Below are 23,848 nucleotides of genomic sequence, written 5' to 3'. Positions count from 1 at the left end.
ATTAAATATATCTATGCTCAAACTAGGAAAACTTATAACAACAATGTAACCTAATTTAATAAGACAGTTATTACTTTGCATCAATTAATATCTAAATTTATTATCTACACCTATTACATATTAACTCTTTAATTACTATAGTAATAATAATTTAATTGTTTTATTTTCATATACAGCGACGCGATTTTTTTTTAATTGTATATTTTGATTTTTTTCAGGTAAGTCGATGAATTCGTAAGTTATTTATTGAACTGATTTGACGTCACGATGTAAGAAAATCAATGCACGTCAGCTTGCAAGATACGGTAAGACGACGAAGTATTATAAAAAAAAGTATGCAATACAAAACAAATTCCTTAAAAAAATTTTAGTGGTCTCTTTTAAAAAAAAAAAAACTAAGCTGCTCTTATATAGGTCACGCCTTTCGATTCACACGTTGGCGAATTCGCGAGCAGAAACTAATTGCTTATAAAATGTTTTTTTTTTTTTTGTACGATATACATTACGTTTTATAGCCCTAAAAACAAAGTACTTCATTTATTTATGTATCAGCTTTATTACATCTAGATATACATCGTAATCTATATCGAATATACTGTAATTATATTTTAATGAAAACATAATTGGATAGTCGTTAAAACGCAGTTGGATTTAATTGCAAGTTCATTTAGTTCTGTCACTATTAATTGCATTTCCGCCGTGTGTTTCCATTAAAGATTTTTGTTTTTGATACAGGCTTTAATAAATACAGGATTAAAATATAATCAAACAACTTTTCGATATGTCATTATGAAAATATCATAAATATTGAATAACAAAAATGATACGTAGGTAAAATCTGTTTCTGTTATAAATATAATCTATTATTAATTCATACTAAAAATTATTATTATTCTAAAAAATAACGCCTGCTAAGTTATGTTACAGAAGTCTATTGAACAATATAAATTTGACTAAAGATAATGTGACTTGACTATTTCGGTTCTAAATATTTGTTCAACAAATCTTCTAAAACAAACAGATTTTGTCCGTATAATTTTTACATTAAAATTAATTGTATATAAACCTTGTAATACGAAATCTATTAAACAATTTAAACAACAAAAAACAAACATATTTACTACTTAAATACTTAATAACACGTAATAAATTTATTATATATAGGTAAAAGTATATACAAGTACAAAGGTTAATGACATCACAAATAAAATATTTAATAATAAGAAAGGTTGCGGTTCGACGCGTCGGTAAGGCAGACGTAGGTAGCAACAGTAGCGAACACGAAAATCCCTGGCACCATTTTATTTATCCGAGGGGAGATTTCCTCCTTTGATCTCCCTGCATTTTCTTACCCTAGCCTTTAATTATTTCGCCTTTGAACCTCCCCAGCGCGTAGTGAATTTTAAGAGGACGCCGTGAAATGGACTCTTAATTACTACAGACCGTTCTATTTGTAATAATTAATAAGTTTTGCGTTCACTAAGATACATCTTTGACTTTTTAAATTATTTTATGAGTTTAATATCGATGACAGATTTAGAAGTTTATTTATTTACGTTAGAAAAATAGAAAATATGCAATTACAAATAAATTGAATTAAATGTTAACTGAAATCAAATGATTATTTATTCAATGAAGATACATTACAGTTATAACTACAAGTAATCGTTTATTTCTGAAATGTTTATAATGTTATAACATTTGATTACATTTATTTATCATATAATGCATATGTGATAGTTATGACAGTGCTGGTAAAATCGTAGGATAGAAACGCGTACGTGAGAAATTTGCAGGAATATGAGCTCTGTGAAACTATGGGATGCAACGATATTATATTCGCAACGGGGATTATTTTATATGACGTATAAAATGAAGCGGTTGATTTAATCGAAAATCATTGTTGTATTTTAAAAATTCTTTTTGTCCAAATAGTCAACACAATATTTATTATGAATCATAAGTTGTACATAGGATGGGAAAAACTTCAAACTGCTTGTAGAATTTTGTTCGTAATTAAACTAGTAGAAGTAGTATCAAAAATGTATCAAAACGGAGTTCTGTTACATAAAATTATTATTAACTCGAGCTGTATAAGATATTGAAAAGAATTCTTAAACGTAAAGTGTTACAACAAACCTCGATAGTAGCCTGGCATCGTAAAATAAACATTAAATAGCAAACATTGTAAATCGCGTGACGTCAGCGCCACGTTGCCGCATAAAAAAAACAATATTATTTAGTTTCCGCCCCAACTCCGAGCTGTATTACAATATCATTCGGGTTATAAACGGAATCATATTTCCATAAAGTGCCAGCCAATTTAGACCCTTATGATCCCCGTTGTCCGCGCCCTCGGAAACATAACTATCATTTCTTGTTACCTTAGCCGTTATTTTGCTTTGCTCGTTGAATTTGATAGTTGCACACTATTTTATTGCGATGCTAATCACTCTTGAATAGCATTTTTTATTAAATTAAAAGTACAATTTCAAATTAATTACGATGATCATTTTAATTTTTATTTGCAAGATAATTTAATCGTATGAACCGAGATCAGTAGACCACGTAAAAAGTAAAATGTACATTCAAATATCTATTTTTTCATTTCATTGCTGTATAAAGATAATGAGCCCACGCTATTTTAAGGTATTCGTGTTTCGAGATCATTAATATTTTTTAAAAGCCGTATTTATGCCCGTGGGTACGAGGCCGAAAGACTATTATTTTATTGAGGAAGTTGGCTCAGGTCGCTCGTTAAACGCCGACTGCGGCGATCAAGTTAATCCATTACCATTTTATACTGTCGTAAAGGTTTCACGACTCCCGTCAACTGTTTCAACTTTATTTGCCATTATTGTAATATAAATAATAATATTATTTGTCAATTCGTTCTCCAAGTTAGTACTTATACTACACATAATTGTAACACATTAAATGAATAAAAAGTTTTGTTTTGTTGGATATAAATAATGGCTTTATTATTACTACTGTTAACTACTGTAAAAATAGTAAAATAATGAATGAGAGAGAGTGTTTCTTTTTATAAAAATTATAACATAAGAACTGTCCAAATAAAGTACCAGGAGAGCAGTATCGGGTAGAGGGTTCGAGGAAGTTTGCGTGCGAATTATCCGGTAACAAGGCGGGAGGGCGCGGTAATCCTGTTATCGGCTAGATATCCGTACTAAAGCCTGCGGTACGGAGAAACCGCAACTTTTAGAGCTACACTAAAAGCCAACTTTAGTCGGACTACACTTTAATTGTTGTTTCCTTACCAAAGAGATTAACTCGTGATAATGTTTTCAATGTGATTTTAATATTATACTTGCAAACGTTCTTACGCAATAAGATTAGGAATTATAATATAATTACCTAAAAGACTAGGTATAACTAGGTATATACAAACAATGCATTTATATATGGCATCAGCTAGACAGTAAGTTAAATATGATATTTAACCGCTTCTCTCTTTTATAATTCTTAGCGTTAGTATCTAATACACGTAGACGAATCATATTTGTAGCGTTGTCGGAATACAGGCAATTTGTTTTCCTTGGTAAAATAGCAGAACAAAGAAAAAGCTCGGAAAACCTTGTTAACTTTTTAAAACATTCGTTGGCTCTCATGCATAATTCAGTATCTCTGACGGCGGTAGGTATACAATACACGAGTACAGCCGCGCCTGTATCCGTATAAATAGTGCAGTCGCCCTACATGTCCACTGTCCGCAATCCATGAATCCATTCTACGGAGGAACATCGGCCGGCTACCCTCCTCACAATTGACATTTCGCCAAAGAGTCCAACCCTTTGTTATTCGGATGAAATGTGAATTTCAATGAAAACGAGGTTAAAATTGCTCAGGCCCGGCGTAGCCGTAAAAAAAGAGATTTCATTACGAGCCATTGTTGTGTTACGATTTTCACGGTCCATTTTCTTTTCAAGAATTGTTAAAGCGGAAAGGTTACGGTTTAATATTTGTATTAGGCACGGTACTGCGTCTCGAGGAGCTCTTTGAATACTTTATTGCAAGAGTAATTAACTCAAAGTGCTGTTCTTGTGTTTTTCGCTTGCTTTTACGCAATTAAAAATAATTTGAAATAATAGCCCGAGCGCAAAGACGCGCGGGACACGAGTTGAATAATTTTAGAGTTTTGTGTCTCGAGTTAGCATCTTGTTTCATTAACGCGCTCCGCTGTCTCGGGGAATATTTATATGACTCCGGATCATGAATATTTACATTACGGCTGATATTTCGCGGAGCAAATTTTATAACTTGAACGACTACTTTATTTGTTTTCTGCTTACCGTATTTATTTACGCATCTCGCGAACGTCGATATTCATCTCGACCGTATAAAGAACATTTGTAATAATCCGCCTCTATCTTACCGGGGCTGGGAGAAAAATCGAGTTTCGATATTGAGTTCGTAAAGAGGTTCAAAAGGAGAATAAATAACACGTTGTCGGAGGGTCACGGATGCCGCGTCCACTCGTGCTGGAACGAGGGTGATTTAAACGGGCAATCGGTGTTCGCATCGCTGTTTATATTTGTATTGCAGGGGAAAGAAGCTTATAAAATATTAGTTTAACGATTTAACAGTAATTGAATTATTATTTCTCCAAATTACCACGAACACATTTTGTTTGTGTATTATTTCTTTTAGTATCTGTTGCTATTTTTCAAATTAAAAAGCTGTGGAAAGCGAATAAAAACGAAACCCCGTCCAAAGATATGAATCAGATTCGAAATTCTCTCCGAACTGAATTAAGCTACAGCGCTAAAAATTACCACATTTTTGGAACGGGATTTTATCGTCGGTACGCGCCATCTTGAAGCCGTAATGATATTAAATTGTCTTTGAGTTTTTGTGGATTTTTATTTGCTTATAATAAAATATTTTATAAGATTATTTTGATAGTTGTTTTTATTTTATCTTATGAATTCTTAATTAATATTTTACTTTTATTTTGTTACACAGATTTATCCAATAACTTTGACTGTTTCTTGTAAATCTAAAATATACAGATTTGCTAGTTTTAAACATCATATCTGTTACCTTCTTTATTTCTAGATTTTTGAAGTTCGAATTTATATATTTGGAATTTCAAAACTGACGAACGACTTTGCTTAATTTAAATCTGAATCGAATTATCTAAATATCTTCCTACTTCAATTATGGAAATCTTACAAACTTTCGTCCCAATATTACCATTACATTTAGGTGACAGATTTTCAAAAATTAACTCAGTCAAATATCGATTTCTATTCAGTATTATTTGCATAAAAATAGCAAATTCCAAACTTTCATCACTATATTGGATGATGAAAAAAAGCTTAAACAACTATCGCTTAGTCATTAAACAAAAGACTAAATATCAAAATCTAGAATGAAACATAAACATCATTCTTCTGGCACGTCTGTACTTGTTTTTAGATTTTCACCAATTCTATCACAAAGCTTGTGATATTCATTAAGAGCTAGTTAAATTGCAAATTGCAATTTTGGACTACAATTATATATTGACCTATCAATCAGGATGTTTAAATGCAGGGGAGAGATCAACACTGTAAAAATACCTTACGTTATCGGGCTATGAAACTTTAGATATTTTATTTATCGCCTTTTATGGTTGTAAATTAAAAAGTTTAAGTCGATACAGATAATCTACGAGAATGATGAAAAAACGACCTTTAGCAACTTAATACATTTAAAAAAAATCCTTTGTCAAGAATAACCTTCCATTAGAGGAGACGGTTCACAGCTGTGGCTGTAGGACTGGTACCTATCGAAAATTCTACCTGAGTTTTTTCTCACTTTATATATCAACACGTATCTCTTAATATAGAGAAACTTCATCAGTTTTTTTTTATTAAAAATTGACGACTTCTCGACTTCGCACCGTAAACAATTCATATTCAATTGTTAGCAAGACTTTAATTTCTCTTTTTAAAGACGTTATTACTAAAAATCCTGTCTTAACGCTTAGTACTTTATAAAATTAACTTATTTTCCGAAGTGCGGGCCTTTCTAGGCTCAATAGTTTCGACTGTGGACAAATGATTATGAAGCAGACAGATATTTTTTAAATACACATTAGTTTATCACTCAAATTCTTATCACGCTCATTTCTGTAAAGGCACGATATTTTTTAATTTTTGTAAGATCATATTCGATATTTAATAAAGTTAAAACCGGTAGTAATTAAATTGTGATCGTCCATCGTATTTATATAAACGTATGTCCTACGTTGAGGTCGTTTTCCAATAAATGTGGGAAACATAAACACAACTAAAACATTTAAACCACTTGACCGCGAAACAAATTACATTTACATGCATTGGTTATTTTACCAATTTTCGTGCCAATTAACCGTAAAAGGCGAATATTCTTATAGTGTGTTTTAATTATGAATGAAATAAACATAAATGTAAATAAATAAATAAATATGAGACAACATCACATACATTACTCTGATTCCAATGTAAGTAGCTAAAGTACTTGTGTTATGGAAAATCAGAAGTAACGATGGTATTACAAACACCCTGACCCAAGACAACATACAAGACTAATGATAAACTACACCGACTCGGCCGGCAATCGAACCCGGGACAACCGGTGTACACACCACTCAACCACGGAGGTCGTCATATTTTTTAATTATGTTTTGTTCATAATTCGAAATTCGAATCAGTTTAATACCAATAAGGCTTATATTATTAAGAGAACGTAGTCGTGAAAATACAGCTTACAATTTCAATAAGTATATTTGTTATTGCGAAGACGCTTAAGTATACTTCGTAGAACAAAATACACAAAGCTAATATAATTAGTCTCGAAATGTATAACGTTTTGAAATTCAAATGTTTACATTGAGTTAAGTTTCAAGCAAATATGTATACATAATTTAATTTAGCAATGACGTAGTACAAATAGAACGCGTGAATTTTAAGTTAAGGTTGCTGTTTCAAAACTGAACAAGCTTTACGTATTCAAAATCAGTGTAAGGTTGTAGCAGACTACTAGTAGTTAATTTGCAATAAAGGGTTAAAGATAATAGATTAGGTTAGGTTTTAGGTCGTAATTCTTAAATCCGTATATTATTGCGTGTTGTAGGCATTTTGTGGGGTTCTCAATAGACGAGTCGAAGGTATGATCAGTCAGTAAGCCAAGGGTTTACATCATTCTACCAAAATTATAAATAAATAAATATGGCAATGCTAAAATGAGCATCGCTTTTATTTGCTTTTGTTTTTTTTTAAAGAGTTGCTGACTGAATTGAAAATAATCTCTTGTGTACTTTTATTATTATATTTTGTCGAAAATTTAATACAAATTTAGAAAAAGTATTTATAGATTATTTTATCCAATTATACTTTATTGTAACATGATCGATATTGATATGCATGCATAATAAATATTATATTTCCACTCATAATTGTTTCCTAAACGTTTTGAACAATGTCAGTGTAATAAATAATAATACTATCAGAAACAATGATAGATCTAATAACAATTTATTTTAGATAAACAACGATAATAGCTTTTATTTATAAACTGATTATAAAGACATTTAGTATACTATTAAACGGCGTTTAAATGTTAATATATTTTAAATAATTCGAATTGCTTTCATTATATTATTCATAAGATATGAACGATCAAACGGACATTATAATATATTAAAAAATAAGTCGACATAATAAATTATTAAAATAGTTACTTACCCTCCTTGACCGTGTATATTGAAAGTAAATTTTTATTGCATTAATAAAACTAATTTTCAATGTTGCCAGTATCAAATATCGCGCAGTCTGCCTTGCTTTTAAACCTCCTTTGAATGAAAACTTTTTCTTTTGTAAGAAACTGGTTGTAAAGGAGTTTATGGTAGGCATCGCCGCCATTTTAACGTCGCACTAGACTTTTGTTACTTAGCGTTTAGTCAGAATAAAGAATGTAATTTTTACTTAAAGTTAGTTGAAATATTTAATAGAATTATAATTGGAACGAATACTCTTTTAAAAAAATATATTAAACAAAGTACATCAAAATACGTTATATACATTATTATAAATTACAAATGATAATTTATTATCAGTTACATGGAATAGAATTTGATTTAAAACATCTGATATGTATAACTATAAAAAGTAAAAAAATATGTGATGTTATTCATTCAATACATTTCATTTGCAGAAGTATAAAAACAGCAATGCCATTCTTAGCCCGTGGAAGCTTTTATTATAACGTCTTTTATTAGAACTTCCTCTTTGAATAAGTCTTTGTCAGGCGGCTCGTGTTTATTAAAAATATTTCCCTCGGAATTTCATTTTGCTTATATAATTTTATATTAATATCTGCGATTGCAAGCTTTACGAGAAATTCGTTTTACATTTGATAAAACATTGTCATAATAATTATATCTCTATTATAAAGTATAATGCTGGTATTTTATAGTCGAATTATTCATTTATATCATAATATGTATAACAATGTCACACATTCATATCTATACATGTTGTAACGTGAGTTATGAATGTGTGTGTATGTAAAAATAACAATATACTTTTTAATTTTTAATATAAACTAGCCGCCCAGCATCACATGTAGTGTTGCCCAAATTCAGTCTTGGTCTTGCAGTCTTGGTACATGACCGATTTCAATGTGATTCACATGAAATCGGTTCATTTGTTTGGTAGAATTGAGATATGATATATACATAGCTGAGGGTACATGGCTATTCATGTCTACTCTTCATAGATAGGGATATAGTTAAATACGATTTTGATTTTGAAAACATGCAAAACTCGTATATTAAAAATAAATTAGAATTATCAAACAATTAAAAATAAATGTTGAAGTTTTAAAACATTAATGGATTAATTATAAAATTGAATGTTACGCTATAGTTATTTTTAATTACCAGAGCATCAGTCGATGGAGTGAGGTTTTATTTTTAATTAATATTGCCGAGTCTCCGACGAGGGTGCGATTGTTTTCAATGTTATTATGCCTTTCAACTCGTTAAAATTATACGATAACTGAATGTTTGTGATTAATTAGCGTTATATTAATTTTATCTACTTAAATCACTTATTTCGTACAAATAAGCACTCACTTACAAATTGGATGTATTATGTTGCTGTTACGAATCATTAAAAAAGAATTTAGTGGAATATATTTAAAGATTATTTAATTATATTTTTATACAAATATAATTTTATTTGAATTGTCTACTTTTACGTTTATAGAACTCATTTTAGCGTAGCAGATCGTTAATATTGTATGTACGTTTTTTATAATATCATCTTTATCTGATCCAAGTATCATTCCGACCGTGAAGCTTAGTTTTTATTGCAACTCAAGTGAGCGATACTTACAACTTCTATTTTTATAACATGAAAGGAAAATATTATGAGAAAGAAGTTTCAAAATGAAAGGTATAAAATTTGGGTTTAAAATCTAAACTATTTAGCAGCCTATTATGAAATTACAGGCTGGGCATTATAATATTGTAATTACGGGAGAATCATAGATAATCTGCAAGAGATGGTTTCAGTATAGAATTTTGATTCCCTCTCAACAAACAAAAAAAAAAAACAAAATAACTTAATGTTAATTTTATAAAAATCTTTGTAAGATACAAATATTTTTATGCAAATTCATTATTCAAAATACATTCATTCATAATTCACAAGTCACAAAAGTCAATAAAAATACATAAATATCAATTATATATGTTATATTATATACTAATCAAAAGCAATATAATCGACTAGGAAATAATAAATCAGAAAGAGATCGAAATTTTGTGAACTAAAGCACAATATCATGATAAACTGTTCCATACTTATAGGCAAAGGGGACTTGCTATCGCGATTCTTAATAACACGGACTAGAAATATGTTGTTAACGTCAACATATTATGAAGTGTTATTAATCATTATATCATATCATTTATAGTATGATATCGGTAAATAACTCATTTCCTCTCACGAATCATCATATCACCTTATAAACACATGATATGATCAATTAAAATCGTGACACTGAAATTACAAATCATCTTATCGAAATTATGAATACATTCTAAAAATCAAAGACACGGACTGTCTGTTTAGATTTGAAAAAATAAATAGTAATAAAAAACATGAAAGCTTTCAATTAGGTATAATTTTATTTTAAACCATTATAATTCATTTTGTTTATTAAAAAATATGAAATTTATTAATTTGCCAACTAAAACAACATCGCAAAGAAAACGTGGCTCCCGGGAGTTATAAATGAAACAAGAAAAATAGCATTTAGACCAATTACGCAAAGCTTTCTTTCAATTAATTCCTTATCTTGTTCATTTACATGTTGATTTAATTTTTTGTCGAGGTTCAACGTGATACAGCTCGTTCTGTAATTTAATTTTTAAATGTAACTTCTTGTTACGACCATTTTGAGATAAAATTTGAACATGTACATTTTTAAATAATTATACAAGAATATGTTTGACGTATTATGCAAATCTCAGTGTATTTAAATAATATATACAATTATTGAAATATAAATACGTGAGTCTAATAAGTAAATAAAAAACATAAATGTCTTCGAATGTATGTTTATTTCATTTGTAAGCTAGAAGAGATATTGCGTCTACACGCATTCATGACTAAATTTATATAGCAGTCGGTAAGTTGTGTATAAACAAGATGTTTTAGATTCCACCCCGGTATTTATTACCCTTGGCATGCCACGTTGCCCGCGCACCGTAAACGTTAGTCTTAATCGTGCCATTCCCTCAAAATTATTGTAATGACAAATGCTATAATATTCTTCAATTCGTTGCTCGTTTGCTAGACATCGCATTCGGAAGCAACGGTTGCCAAATGTGTATCGTAATCTACGAGAAATTTGTCGTCGTTCACGGCAACGCGTAAATCGGGCTCGCGTTATAGCGACACGCTGTGACTCAGGTCTTGGAGGAGCCATTGTTTCGAGTCAGTAAACATGTCGGTGTCGGTTGCTGCGCTCTCCTTTTGCGGTGTGATTGGATGGAGACTACAAATTAGTCGCTGCGTCGCACTTCACAGCGAGATCTTCAAACGACTCCCTTCGGCGTCTCAATCGAAGTCTGCTCGCTCATTACATTCCGGCCCGGCATGCCCCTTTGTTCCCGTCGTCTGAATTGATTTACTATGTATTGTCTTCCGACACCGCCGCGACTGCATCTCTTATTTGCGTCCGATACGCTAGCGCACGCTCGAGCTATATTGAAATGTTAATGTGAATTGAAATTTTTTTCGAGTTCCCGTCGTAAAGTTCGTTTGGCGAGATAAAGCGGCAGCTGGCGACCCTTGTTTGCAGTCGACTCGGAGCGAGCATTGACGTTCGTAACTGTGCGACCCCTCTGCCTGTGCCGTCTAGCGTACAATGCCTCCCCTCGACTTACAACGGCGAGGCGCTCATAAAAGACTTAATGGCGACATGGCGTGTCGAAATATTAATATGCGGTTTAACTGTACAAATAAACAGAGTATTGTCTCGTAACGGACACCGAGTGGGCGTAAGACGATCGCACATTTGTCTTCGTCTAACAATGCAACGCTTACGCTATTTATATTCGACGCGTGGGTATGAGATAATCGTCTATTTGCTGTTATCGCTTAAGATGCTTAGACATGCGATTACATTCCAGCGATACGTTACCGATGAAGCAAATACTGGATACAATGCTATGGGATATAGGATAAGGTCGCTTTACGAGCCGTTTCGCAATAATTAATGTTACAGTCCGATTAACATTGTACAGCAGAGTTAAACTTTGGATATCCAGCTGTTAAAATAGACATTATTTGCGGCTAATGTACCGAGCGGTGGGCAGTGAGTAGGTTTTTATGAAGCTTTATTCGAAACGTTAGCAAGTTTAGCTGAATTCAGCTGCCGGTCGCATGGGGAGTTATCATTTACTCGTGCAGTCTAGACGCTCGCGTTGTTGTACAATAATTGCCAAAATGACAGCCAACTGCTCTTTATCCGTGTTATTTATTGTGCATTATCTGATTCAATTATAATCTCGTTAAGTAAAATATATTAACTACAACTGTACATAAGTTCTCAATGTTTGCAATCTTATGTGTCGATTATTATCACTGATCACTTTATTTGCTTAATAATTGGTAGTTTATTTATAAACATAATCATAAATATTTTTTTAATCGATGATGAAAGATCAGACTCGCTTGACACAAACACTTATTTGTGTTTGCCAATGTTTAAATCAATCCGATGTCGAACATGATACAGTTACGTCATGTTTCAAATATTAAGTTCATATTATAATCTGTTGCCAATTTGATCATCAATTTAGTAATCATCGATCTCTCTTACACTATCGTACATATTTTATATGAAATATGTTTAAATAAACATTTTGTACGATCATTTTATATAAGGCATATAAAAGCATTGCTTATCCTTTCGCCAATATTAGTTGTTACCGAAACGTGAAAAGATTATAAGTTCTCGCAATTCACATAAAATTTTGTTATTTTTCCGATAGTACATTTGCGAGTCGACATCTCTACGGATTCACTGTGGGGATGCTCGACTCCATAATTTGCGATGCCATTAACCGTGTGCGTGAGAGAGACGAGGCGATATTGCTGCGCTATTCGCATATCGGCCGCTGAATGTAAATGGCTTCATTTTATTATGTTCCACACCGTAAACGCTCTTTGCATTTATGCAATCCTAGTAAGTACCGCGGGCGATTGTCGTTTCTATTGACCAAGATAGAAGAAGAAAAAGAAATCTTTTTGGTTTTTTTTCAAAAAATAAGGTTATGTTTTTTCTACGACGTAATTGTTAATTTAAGTATGTATATTAGAAAGATCAATTAATTAAGTAATATTAATAATAAGTTAATCAAACAATATCGAAAGTTATAAAGAGCTCTTCCTTTACTTAAATATAATTCTAATGTATTTAATATTTCTGATTTTCTGAATAGACAAACATGTTCTTCACAATGGCGTTATACCTATGTGGATTTATAAAAAATTATAAAATCTTAATCGCCTTATATATTGATATAAATAAATAAAAGTATTTTGAAGTTTCTTAAAAATAAATATTTTGTTCCATAGGAGACTGCAGAAGTATGCGTCGGTACATCGGTGGGAACTATCACCGAGCCGGACTGCCTTGGGCCCTGCGAGCCTGGTACCTCGGTCACGCTGGAGGGCATCGTGTGGCACGAAACGGAAGGTGGTGAGTTGTTACTAGCGCACGAACCCAACGCACCGTAGCGCCTCACTTCACACCTCCAGCACGCTTATGCACGCCTAGTACTTGTGCCCGCTTAGCGATCCACGCATACCCCTTACTTACCTTTAAAATATAAGATATTTTTGTCAGCAGAATAATTAAATATGCGTAAACTTATCTTAAAAAGTAGTGGTTAGCCTTACGATTTGACATTTCTAATTATTGTTATGACACTTCTATTCCAACAACAAAAGAAAACTTGATGACTTACCTCTATTATACCATGATGGTTTCAAATTTTTTAGTATTGTCGAATTACATACACGATATGAATAATACGGCATTCCTAGATATTACATACTCCATTTTTAAGATGGTAATTTATACCTGAGTGCAGTTGTATATAAAAGCCTAGTTAAGGTATAATTTTTTATTTAAAAATTAGTTTAGGAATTAGACGGGGAAAAATAAAAATTATTAAAATTCGGGAAAACACTTATGTTATTTATTAAGCGTATTATTTATTAATCGTAGTAAAAGTAAACAATAGTTATGACGTTGAAGGAACACTTGTGCTATGAAGGTACATAATACATACAAAACCATTTAATTAAAAGGCCTTAATGAAATCACTGTATATTATTAGGCAATCACATGCAACATGTGTATAATTAAACTGTATTAATTTATGTATGAGAAGTTTTTATTCAAGAATAAGGCAATGAATAAATATTAGCCGAAGCAATTATGAAGATTATAAATTAATAATTCACACAGTGTTAAACACGATAAGGATACATTCAAAACTGAGGAAAAAATATATAAAAAAATCATATAACTCGGAATGAGAAAAAATGCCTAAGTAAAGCAGTTTTTATTAGATGTAATTTTACCAGACCATGGTTTTGTAACGCCAATCCGTCATGTAATGCGTAAAACAGTGGCGTCAGGGCCCCGTGTAAATTACAGAGCTAACTGGGTGCGATACTATCAAGCCTAATTGAAAAAAATAAATTCAAGTGCGGCTTAAATCGTAGATTATTTTTAAAGATTCTGCTAAATTAACTTTTTCAAACTAACTGAAAATTGGTTTAGTATTTTTATTTATCTTTTTACAAATAATAAATAAATATAGATTTTAGTATCACAAGCAGCCCATCTTATAAACACTCATACAAACTTGAACTCGGTGGGATATGTCATCGGTAATATTATACAGAAACCATACGTTCACAAGGAATTCCTATGAAAATTTCATCCTGTTAAGCCCACCGATTTAGATTGATTTGTACGTCAGTCATAAATGCCGCTTAAAATTTTATTAAATAGAACATAGAAAACATATACATTTTTGTTCGTGTTCTAGTACTCATTTTTTAATAAGTTACAATATAGTTTCATTGTTTGAATTACGCAAACTTAGTAACTATTAAAATAGAATATTTTAAAAAAGATACACCTATCAAATTATTAAATAATCACCTTTCATACATTTGTACTAAACAAAAAATACATACATTTATTTAAACATATTATAATTTTGATTATCAACAATAGTTTTGATGTTTTCGTTCCTTTACAACGTCGCATTGGTTTATATATCTATATTTTTTAATAATGAGATACAATCAAACACATGAGCTAAATGATTTCTTCGTCTGTGCTTTGTGCTGTTATTTGTCTCAACGAAAGAGAGTGCAAAACTAATATATTTTACAATTGACTATACAAATTTTGGATATAATATTTATGTTACTAAAGTTATTAATTTCGGGATATTTACCATGTTTTTTTATTTTTATCCGGTGGAGCTCGATATTTCGACATTATCTACGAATGTCTTGTTCACGAGTCTCGTGAATCAAAAATAAAAATAAAAAATAAGATAAATATCCCGAAATTAATAACTTTAGTAATAAAAATAACCATGTTCATTTAAAATATTTACGTTGTCTATATGTATAACTAAATTCGAGAGTTATGCAATTTATTGATATAATGATAGATGATAGAAAAGACTTAAAAAATTGCCATGAAATATTTCAATTATTATTAGAAATATCAAACTAACTTACATACCATACTTATTATGTGACTTGTAGTACATTACTTATCTGATTGATACATAATCAATCATAGATAAGTCACAGTAAACATGTTTGTGTTTTAAAATATGAGAACAAAACGATATAATATAACAAAATATCCACGATAATATGTTACATTCCATTTATCTATTATTCGATGAGCTATTTCTCATCCCGCTAATATCCATCCATGATACACAACCGTCTATCACTAGAAAAAACACGCTGTTAATACATCCCACGCGGGTGTACAATTTTGATACGTCCACGAATACAATAGAGGCCAATTTGCTGTGAATTATTAAAATCAATTAAATCTTATTCACCTTGTTGTATATTATGCTATTAGAAACACAATACATCTCCCTCAGCGTTACGAATAATTATTATAAAACTCGACAATAAATCAACATCTGCCCGGCACTTCCAAATTTATCCACTTGGACGGAGGGGAAATTCACGCCCTTCCAGCTTATTTATTTTGGGTTAATACCAGAGGGGCTTAGGGAAATTAAATACTGAAGACTTACGTTTCGTGGAACTGCCTTCATATTTTACCTGAAAGCGTTTTACTCGTTATGTACACGTATTTGTTTTGGTTACTCAGCTTAATGTCTCTACATTTTAAATTTAGTTTATAAATTGACTCATTGTTTTGTTTAATAAGCAATTGGTAGAATAGAGAACTACTGAGTTTCTTGTCCAGTCTTCTCGGTAGAATCTAATCCTTGATCGGCGATAGCTTTTCATTTAATTAAATATGAGATTCTATAACACGACAATTCAAAAGTGCTTCTTTGGGTTTATTTAAAAAAGGAATACCTGATGTCATTAATTTCCATCTATTTAAATGAGCATTATAAATATATCGCCATATTGTTCTTTTTACGAATACCTAACTTTTTTTATTAATGACTGATTTCCTGTGGTTTAATTACCAGTATTTAGTTAAATAACGCACCAATAAACTATACCATAATTATAACTTAGATTCGACTGCGTAAAATGACTCGTTAATTTTAAAGCTCCATAGCGTTTGTATCCGTGATTTTGTTTTGAAATAAAAAACTACTACGCTAATTGAATAAATTAAAAATGAATTTAAAAATAATTTACCTTCGTAAGTAGGTACTTGATTTTCTCTTTATGTAAATATAGTCAATTACAACAACCTACCATTTAGGTTATACAGACAATATTTAGTAGTAAAATATATTTATAGAAATTGTTTAAAAATAAGCTTGAACTATGAATTCGAAGAATGATACAATTAAAATATGCGGACAGATAAAAGAGTCGTTTTTGTTATCATATGACTTCATATCGGCGGCGTAAAGTGGGTCCGGACGGTAATTTTAATTAACTCCGTCGACAAGCTTTTAAGAGCACAAAGTTTGCTTTGCGTTGAATGGGTGTAAACGAATGCTCGGAGCGTTGTTTGTATGGGTGAGAACAATGGCTGCGGTCAGGTCTGATTAGAGCCGCCGCCCACAGGAGAAACAACGGTGAATAAACTTATCTTAAATTTGTTCGGTCCAACCGACATCGACTCGTGAGAATATTTCGTTCTATCCTGAGAAAAACAAACTTTACGTACGTTTATTGGTTTCATGTGAAAATATAAGCTTGTAAAATGAAAATAAGTTTTTATTTACTCAAAACAATCTGTGTTATTTATATCGTACAAATAAAATATTAATATTTATGTTTGAATACGATCGTGGTTTCGTTAATATTATTCAATATTTATAAAATACTCCGTATACCTAATAAACATTAGGTTATTGATCAAATGACTAAAGTTCTTTGTTTGTTCTTTTTAATTCGGCTCTGAAATAAATGACTAAAGTTATTTATTTCGGAGCCGAACTTATACGGATTTATGGAAAAAATATACAAATTTATTCTATAAACTTAGTAAATTAAAAATGAATCTATATTATGCAACGATTACACGGATATCAAAGGAAAGACGAAGTGGAAAAACGTGCTTGCACGACCGAGAGCTCGACAACCATTAGTCAGTTGATTACGGCCCGGGGTAATTAGCAACCTAAATGAACCTATTTCAGCGCTCTGCTCTCCTGGTATGGCCACAGCGATCTCAATCAGGATACATTAGTTAGTAGACGGCGCTTTGTATGAATGAATGGCTAATTCAAAAAAAAAATGAATGCAATGAAATTATTCAATAGTAAACGTTCTCAAAACTTATATTGCTATTGACAATGATTGTTGCTATTGAACTTAATTAACCAAATATGTAAATTATTGTTCACTGTTATAAGAAGTACTCCTACTTTGCGATTTAGTCTAATACGTTTTTAAAAAGTCAACATTTAAAATGTTTGTTTCATATCAATATGGCATATTGTATCTAGTTAGTTAAATGCTCAAAGATAATGATATAATAATAACTTCGGTCCGCAGAGGCCTATATCCATTAGTGACAAGCGTACAAAATCGAAGTGGACACACGCAAACAAAAAGGCCGGACGTCTAATTTAACTTTTCCGTGACCGGTCGCCCATATTAACCATTTACAAGCTAAATCCACCCCTAAATAATAAAAGTGAGGCGCGCTCGACGATTTCCTGAGTTTGAAATCTCCATCTGCCCACTTTTTAATATTCCTGCTATCCTGGTACTTACCCTCTTCGAAAGTTTAGTTGCTTTTTAAAATAACAAGAACGAAGTAAAATAAAGTCAATACAGTCGGTCTCCATAATGATGAAAGTTTGGGGAAACAATATTTCTGTTCAAGTACATTTAATAAAACAAACCTAAAAACTTTATTATTATTTAGAGTAATATTAAATTATTATGAATAACGTGAGTTAGCGTCCTTAGTCCTTTCTTCGATCAATACGTATACAAAGACATATTTTGAAGGAATATCCTAAAGCGTTGTGTAATTTTACCGCATTGCGTGTACAAAAAAAAAAACTATTATTTTTTGCTATCATAGTCAGACCAGATAGATATTCGATACATATATCCGAGATAAATGTATCGAAAAAGTAACGTAAAAAACGTAATTTTGATACACAATGATTCACTGTACCGATTGGTATATTAAAATATTTTTGTTACTAAAAATAAAATAAATATATGGGTATTTTACGTAGATTAAGCATTTAGTTACTGAGGAACGTGTTAAATATTTATATGACTTTTGGAATTAGATATTTTATTAGTAAATTATTGATATTAAATTAAGTAAAGACCGACGAGGCGTGTCCTATAATATAATCATAGCAATTTATTTATCACTTTTGTAAGTAACACAAAAAAATATATTGTTAGAAAGATAGTCTTCTTAGTAATAAAAGTCTTCATATATCAGTCAACCTTAGCAAGAGTAGTGAAGGTATGCAAAACAAAAATAGAATACTTTATTTTTAAAAATAGTTATTTCAAAACACAATAAATTTTATTTACTTTCATTTCAAACAATAGATTTTTACATGTATTTCTATTCTAAACAAAATAACTATCATATGCAATTCAATTGTTTTGATTTTAATTTGCGCATGTCCAATTAAAATTTTACAAAGTACTAATGTTTCGTTTGTGTTTATGCCTGAAAACAAAAACATGCAGCCACATCAAAAACAAAGCCAATCAAAACAATAGAAGATGCGCCACAGGCACGTACAGCGCGCCCGTCGACTTGTATTAAAGAAAATAAACTTTGTGTACGAATAAAAACGTATCTATATAACTCTTATATGTCAAGCGTTAATTTGACGACCTCCGTGGTCGAGAAGTGAGTACACCGGTTTTCGCCACGCCACTCCGAGGTCCCGGGTTCGACTCCCAGCCGAGCCGATGTAGAAAATTCGAGTGTTTGTGGTACCGTCGCTACATCTGATTTTCCATAACACAAATGCTATCGCTACTTACATTGGGATCAGAGTAGTTTATGTGATGACAATATTTATATTTATTTATATTTAATACTCATTAATTTAATATTTAATTTGCCTTACAAATCACGTGAATTTTAACAAACAAATTTAAGCTAAATTACGTCTATAAGTCATGTTGAGATCGGCAGGGAGGGTAAACACCCCGAGAAAACCGACCCGGCGTTAGAGTAATGAGGTGGAATATCCTCCAAACCTCAAAAGTAGAGGAGGTTTTTGCTCAGCAAAGGGGACAATCACAAAATGTCATTTAACTAATCAAAAATAAAAATCCAAATATACTTTATTCAAGTAGGCTTTTTCAAGCACTTTTTATCCGTCATTTAACAAACTACTGAACAGACCTGGTAAAATATTCAGCAGTTACTCTTTTTCAACATTTCAAATACAAAGTTATGTTAGTTAAATACAATTTTATATATATGTATATTATACGTTCTGCCTGGAAGACGACAAGTAATAAATAAGTTTTTTTGTTTGACCCTTATTCTACTGTCACTATCAATATATAAAGGTTTCACTTAGATTTCACTTATACACATTTGTATATTATGTACATGATTATATGGAAAACTATTTTATACATATTTACATACTTTTTATCTAAAACATATAAAGAAAGATAAACATTTATTATTTCTGATATATATTTGTGTATAAACGTGTCATTAACAAAACTTGATACTATTTATCGTTAAATCGTGCTGACAATTTAATTCATCTATCTTCGCGGCCATTGATCCACTTAGTACAATAACTCGCTCTTATAATGCTAATGGCTTATAGAGAAATGCTTTATGTGTCCATTGTTTTGAGGAACAATAAATGTTGAAAGAGAATTATTGAGACATCGCATGAGCCGGCTACCGAGCGACCTCATCTGTTTATCATTCCTCTGATTTATACCAGCGTCATGGTAATGTGCTCATGTTGTGTCGTGTTTGTGTTTAGATGTTTGTTTGATTTTACAATTAAGTACTCTAATCCGTAGTGAATGCTTCTTATTATAATCTGTTTTTGGTAGTATGTAGTTTAATATCTTAGTCATACAAAACCTCTCCAGAACATATTTGAAAATGTATTTTTATAACCCGTGTGGATAAATAGCTCCACTGGGGATTAAAAAGGGACTGGCGGCTACCCCTATTTTCATCGCAATTTGTTTATTCTACACTCGAATAAGTTTTGCGGACAAATGGATTAGCACGCTCACTAAGTACGGGCTCGCTGAATAAAAAACGTTAAAGTCGTTTATATAAAACGTAAAAACAGCATATAAACTGGTGGAAAGTTTTATACGAGCCGTGGAGAACGGGATTAAATTGATTAATTAAATTTGCATAAGTTAGCACGCAAGCGTGATAAGCGAGGGTGGTTTAGGGTAACGCGAGCGTTTCTAAATATGCGGCTAAAGTCACGTTCCTGGAGCGCCGGGCACGCCGCACGCCGCGCCGCGCGCCCCTCGCGCCCCCCGCGCCCCTCGCACTCTATGCAAATCAGCGCCCTCGTGACAAATTGGATCGCTTCGCCAATAACTCAACTGCATCCATTTTGCCCTTGTCGACCCCAATTTGAATACAAAAGTTTCGACACTAATAATAATCTGTTCATGTTAGTGTTACCTTAATGCATTTTGTTTTTACAGGCGTGTTAGTCGTGAATGTAACGTGGCGAGGGAAGACTTACGTCGGAACGTTATTGGACTGCACCCGACATGATTGGGCGCCGCCGAGGTCAGTAATTAGTAGTAATCGATCAGTCGACGATTATATCGATAAATTCATTACCATACATTTCATAATTTTAATATATAATAAAACAAAATTTTAGAATTATCTGCTAGATTGGAATCAAAATACGAATGTACAATAATCAAATAACGTTTTTTCCTTCAGATTTTGCGATTCCCCAACCGAGGAGTTGGATGCCCGGACGCCTAAGGGGCGAGCTAAACGCGGTCGAGGAGCCGCACCCACTGACATGACAAACTTCACGGAGACTCGGTCCTCTGTACATAGTAAGCTGCGAAATGGCGGAGCTAAGGGTCGCCGAGCGCTACCTTCTCCGACTCCATTTACGCCTCCCAGACCGGACTCCAAAAGAAAACGCAACTCTGATGCGGAAGAGCGTCCTCCTACTCCTAAAACAAAACGCCCACCTCCTACTCCGTCGTCGCCTCCACCAGACCCAGTTTTACTGGAATGCCCAGAGCCCAACTGCTCGAAAAAGTACAAGCACGCGAACGGTTTGAAGTACCACCGATCGCACGCGCACGGATCACCAGATGAAGACGATAAAGACGGCTCTAGTTCCGAATTAGAGGAACCGACAGTCGAGCCGGCGTCTCCGGCACGGCCACCCTCGGAACCCGCGACGCCCGCCACTCCAGTCAAGTCGCCAACTCCTACGAAATCACCGGAGGAAAAAAGTGATAAGTCACCTGAAAAATCTCCGGAGAAAACAGACGCAGTGGAGTCTCCGCCGCAACCTCGATTCGAAGAATTCGCGACGACTCCGGAGCCGCAGCCGCAAGCAGAACGCCCTCCCACTCCGCCCGCACCCGCCACCCCTCCCCCCGAATCTCTCCCCACATTACAACCGACGACACAGCTGACACAATTCAAGGTACGAAATTTCATTTGAATATTCATGTTCTATTAAGAATGAACAATATTGTAATAAATACATTCCTCTAGTAGTATTTTGTTAGGAATTATTTGTACTTGAACTATTAGTGAGACCACACATTAATGATTCAATTTTATGTGATTGATATACGGAACAAAGCCCACTAGCAAAATTATTCCGTAGGCGGTAAAATCCATTTGCATGCAACTTTCACACTACGTCGATTCCATAAATGCGATAAGCTATAACGCGTTTTATTATTAATTTTTAAGCGAATACTTTACGATACATTGCAGGTTAAGCCTCGGTCAGCATTGATGCCATCGGAAGAGCGAAAATCGACGGAGTCCCCACCTGACGAGTCGCCAGGCAAGCGACGCGCGAGACGGTCCCCTACGCCCGGAGTTCGTTCCCCGGCCTATTCTGACATATCCGATGACGCGGCTCCGACAGAGGGCGCCGCTGATGCTGACGCCGGTCATCGACCTTTCCCTGTGTATCATCAGGTAAAATTATAAGCCATACCATCTTATCATATATATAATTAAATACGTCTACCATAAAATTTATAATATTAGTATACCATATATTTATTAACATAAGAATTAATAACATTAAATGCTTAAATATATACACATATGAACTAAAACTAGTTACGTTAATATACGTTTTAATATTTAAAATTTACTCTCAACTGAATGCTGCTTATTATAAAAATACTAAAACTTTTCTGTACCCTTTTCTAAGTGTAGTTGTCCTGCAATATCATTGGGCATACACTAATGGTACATACCTACAATTTGTCAAATATTCACAAAAAATCTACATAGAGATTATAATTTTATTTAATAATGACTTCACAAAGTTAAGAACATCTTATTTTTGTATTATCTAATAGAAGATAGATGTAAAATATAGTCTTAGTAAAAATTAATTGGGACTTTAATAATTAATGTTATTCATTGATTAATATGATCATAAATAGCCATAACTGTCAGACATAATTGCACTGTTATAAACTGTCAAAAACAAAGAATATACATGTTGAAAAAATGCAAAGCAATTTATTAGTTACACAGACCATAAATAAACCATGCACCTAATTTTATACTAGATTAATGACATAAATACCTTTGTTAATACAGTATTATGGTCAGCCGCCATACTTGCCGCCCGCGCATCCAGCCAGCGCCCCTCCGCCCAGCGATAAAGGCAAGGAAGACCTCTCCAAAGGAGATCCGAAGACTGACCTCAAGGTAATTTTGAAAACTCCCAATGTGTCCCAATTAACAAGATGTGTTACCCTAAAATTCAATTTTGATATATATTAATGATTATAATTTTATTTCTTGAATGAATATTTTAATTTGTTTATTTTTCTAGGACGGAAAACCAGAAGGGGGCCCTCAGAAAGTTCTTCCACCTCACTTCTACCCGTACAACTACGTTCCAAATTTTCCCTACAACGTGGAAGCGGGACCCCCGCCTGGGGCACCCGTAGATGACAAATCCAAGGAGTCAGATCGTTCCAAAACCACTCCAAGTCCTTTAGATAAGAGCAAACAGTCCAGATCCGCGGATGGCAAGGATCCATCTAGACCGAATGAAAATCACCAGATTTTGAAGGAAAGTATAGAGATGAAAGCGCAAATGGGACCCTACGCCTTCCAGAGACCACCGCACGCCAGAGAAGAGGAATTGAGAAGGTTTGTTGCCTTTCTACAGCTATTTCATCCATGAACACGAATGTCATACTCAACTAATATATTCACGTCTTAAATATTATGATAAATATATGAATCACGACTACGTGTAGATAACTTATATCTATTGAAACTCAAGATACCAATTAAGAAATCTTTGACGGTAGTTGTAAATAATATTTCTTTTGTACTTCAAATAGACAAATGTCACCTCAGCCTACCCGTGACCACGAACGCTGTA

At 32.8% G+C, this 23,848-nt stretch overlaps 1 protein-coding gene across 4 annotated transcripts in view; it reads left to right on the top strand.

Moving 5' to 3' along the window:
• The window catches only part of LOC124537624 (zinc finger protein 608-like), a 90,927-nt gene that overhangs the window by 64,470 nt on the left and 2,609 nt on the right, over positions 1 to 23,848 (top strand). For 3 of the 4 annotated variants that reach the window (XM_047114513.1, XM_047114514.1, XM_047114516.1), the window contains 6 exons: positions 13,140 to 13,263; positions 20,922 to 21,009; positions 21,172 to 21,901; positions 22,201 to 22,410; positions 23,050 to 23,160; positions 23,288 to 23,610. In XM_047114513.1, coding sequence (XP_046970469.1) covers positions 13,140 to 13,263; positions 20,922 to 21,009; positions 21,172 to 21,901; positions 22,201 to 22,410; positions 23,050 to 23,160; positions 23,288 to 23,610 — 1,586 coding nt within the window. The remainder of the gene's footprint in view (positions 1 to 13,139; positions 13,264 to 20,921; positions 21,010 to 21,171; positions 21,902 to 22,200; positions 22,411 to 23,049; positions 23,161 to 23,287; positions 23,611 to 23,848) is intronic. The other variant, XM_047114515.1, reaches the window with a different exon arrangement.

The sequence above is a fragment of the Vanessa cardui genome, chromosome 18 (assembly GCF_905220365.1).
Source record: "Vanessa cardui chromosome 18, ilVanCard2.1, whole genome shotgun sequence".
Classification (NCBI taxonomy): domain Eukaryota; kingdom Metazoa; phylum Arthropoda; class Insecta; order Lepidoptera; family Nymphalidae; genus Vanessa; species Vanessa cardui.
This window is presented reverse-complemented; position numbering and strand designations above follow the sequence as displayed.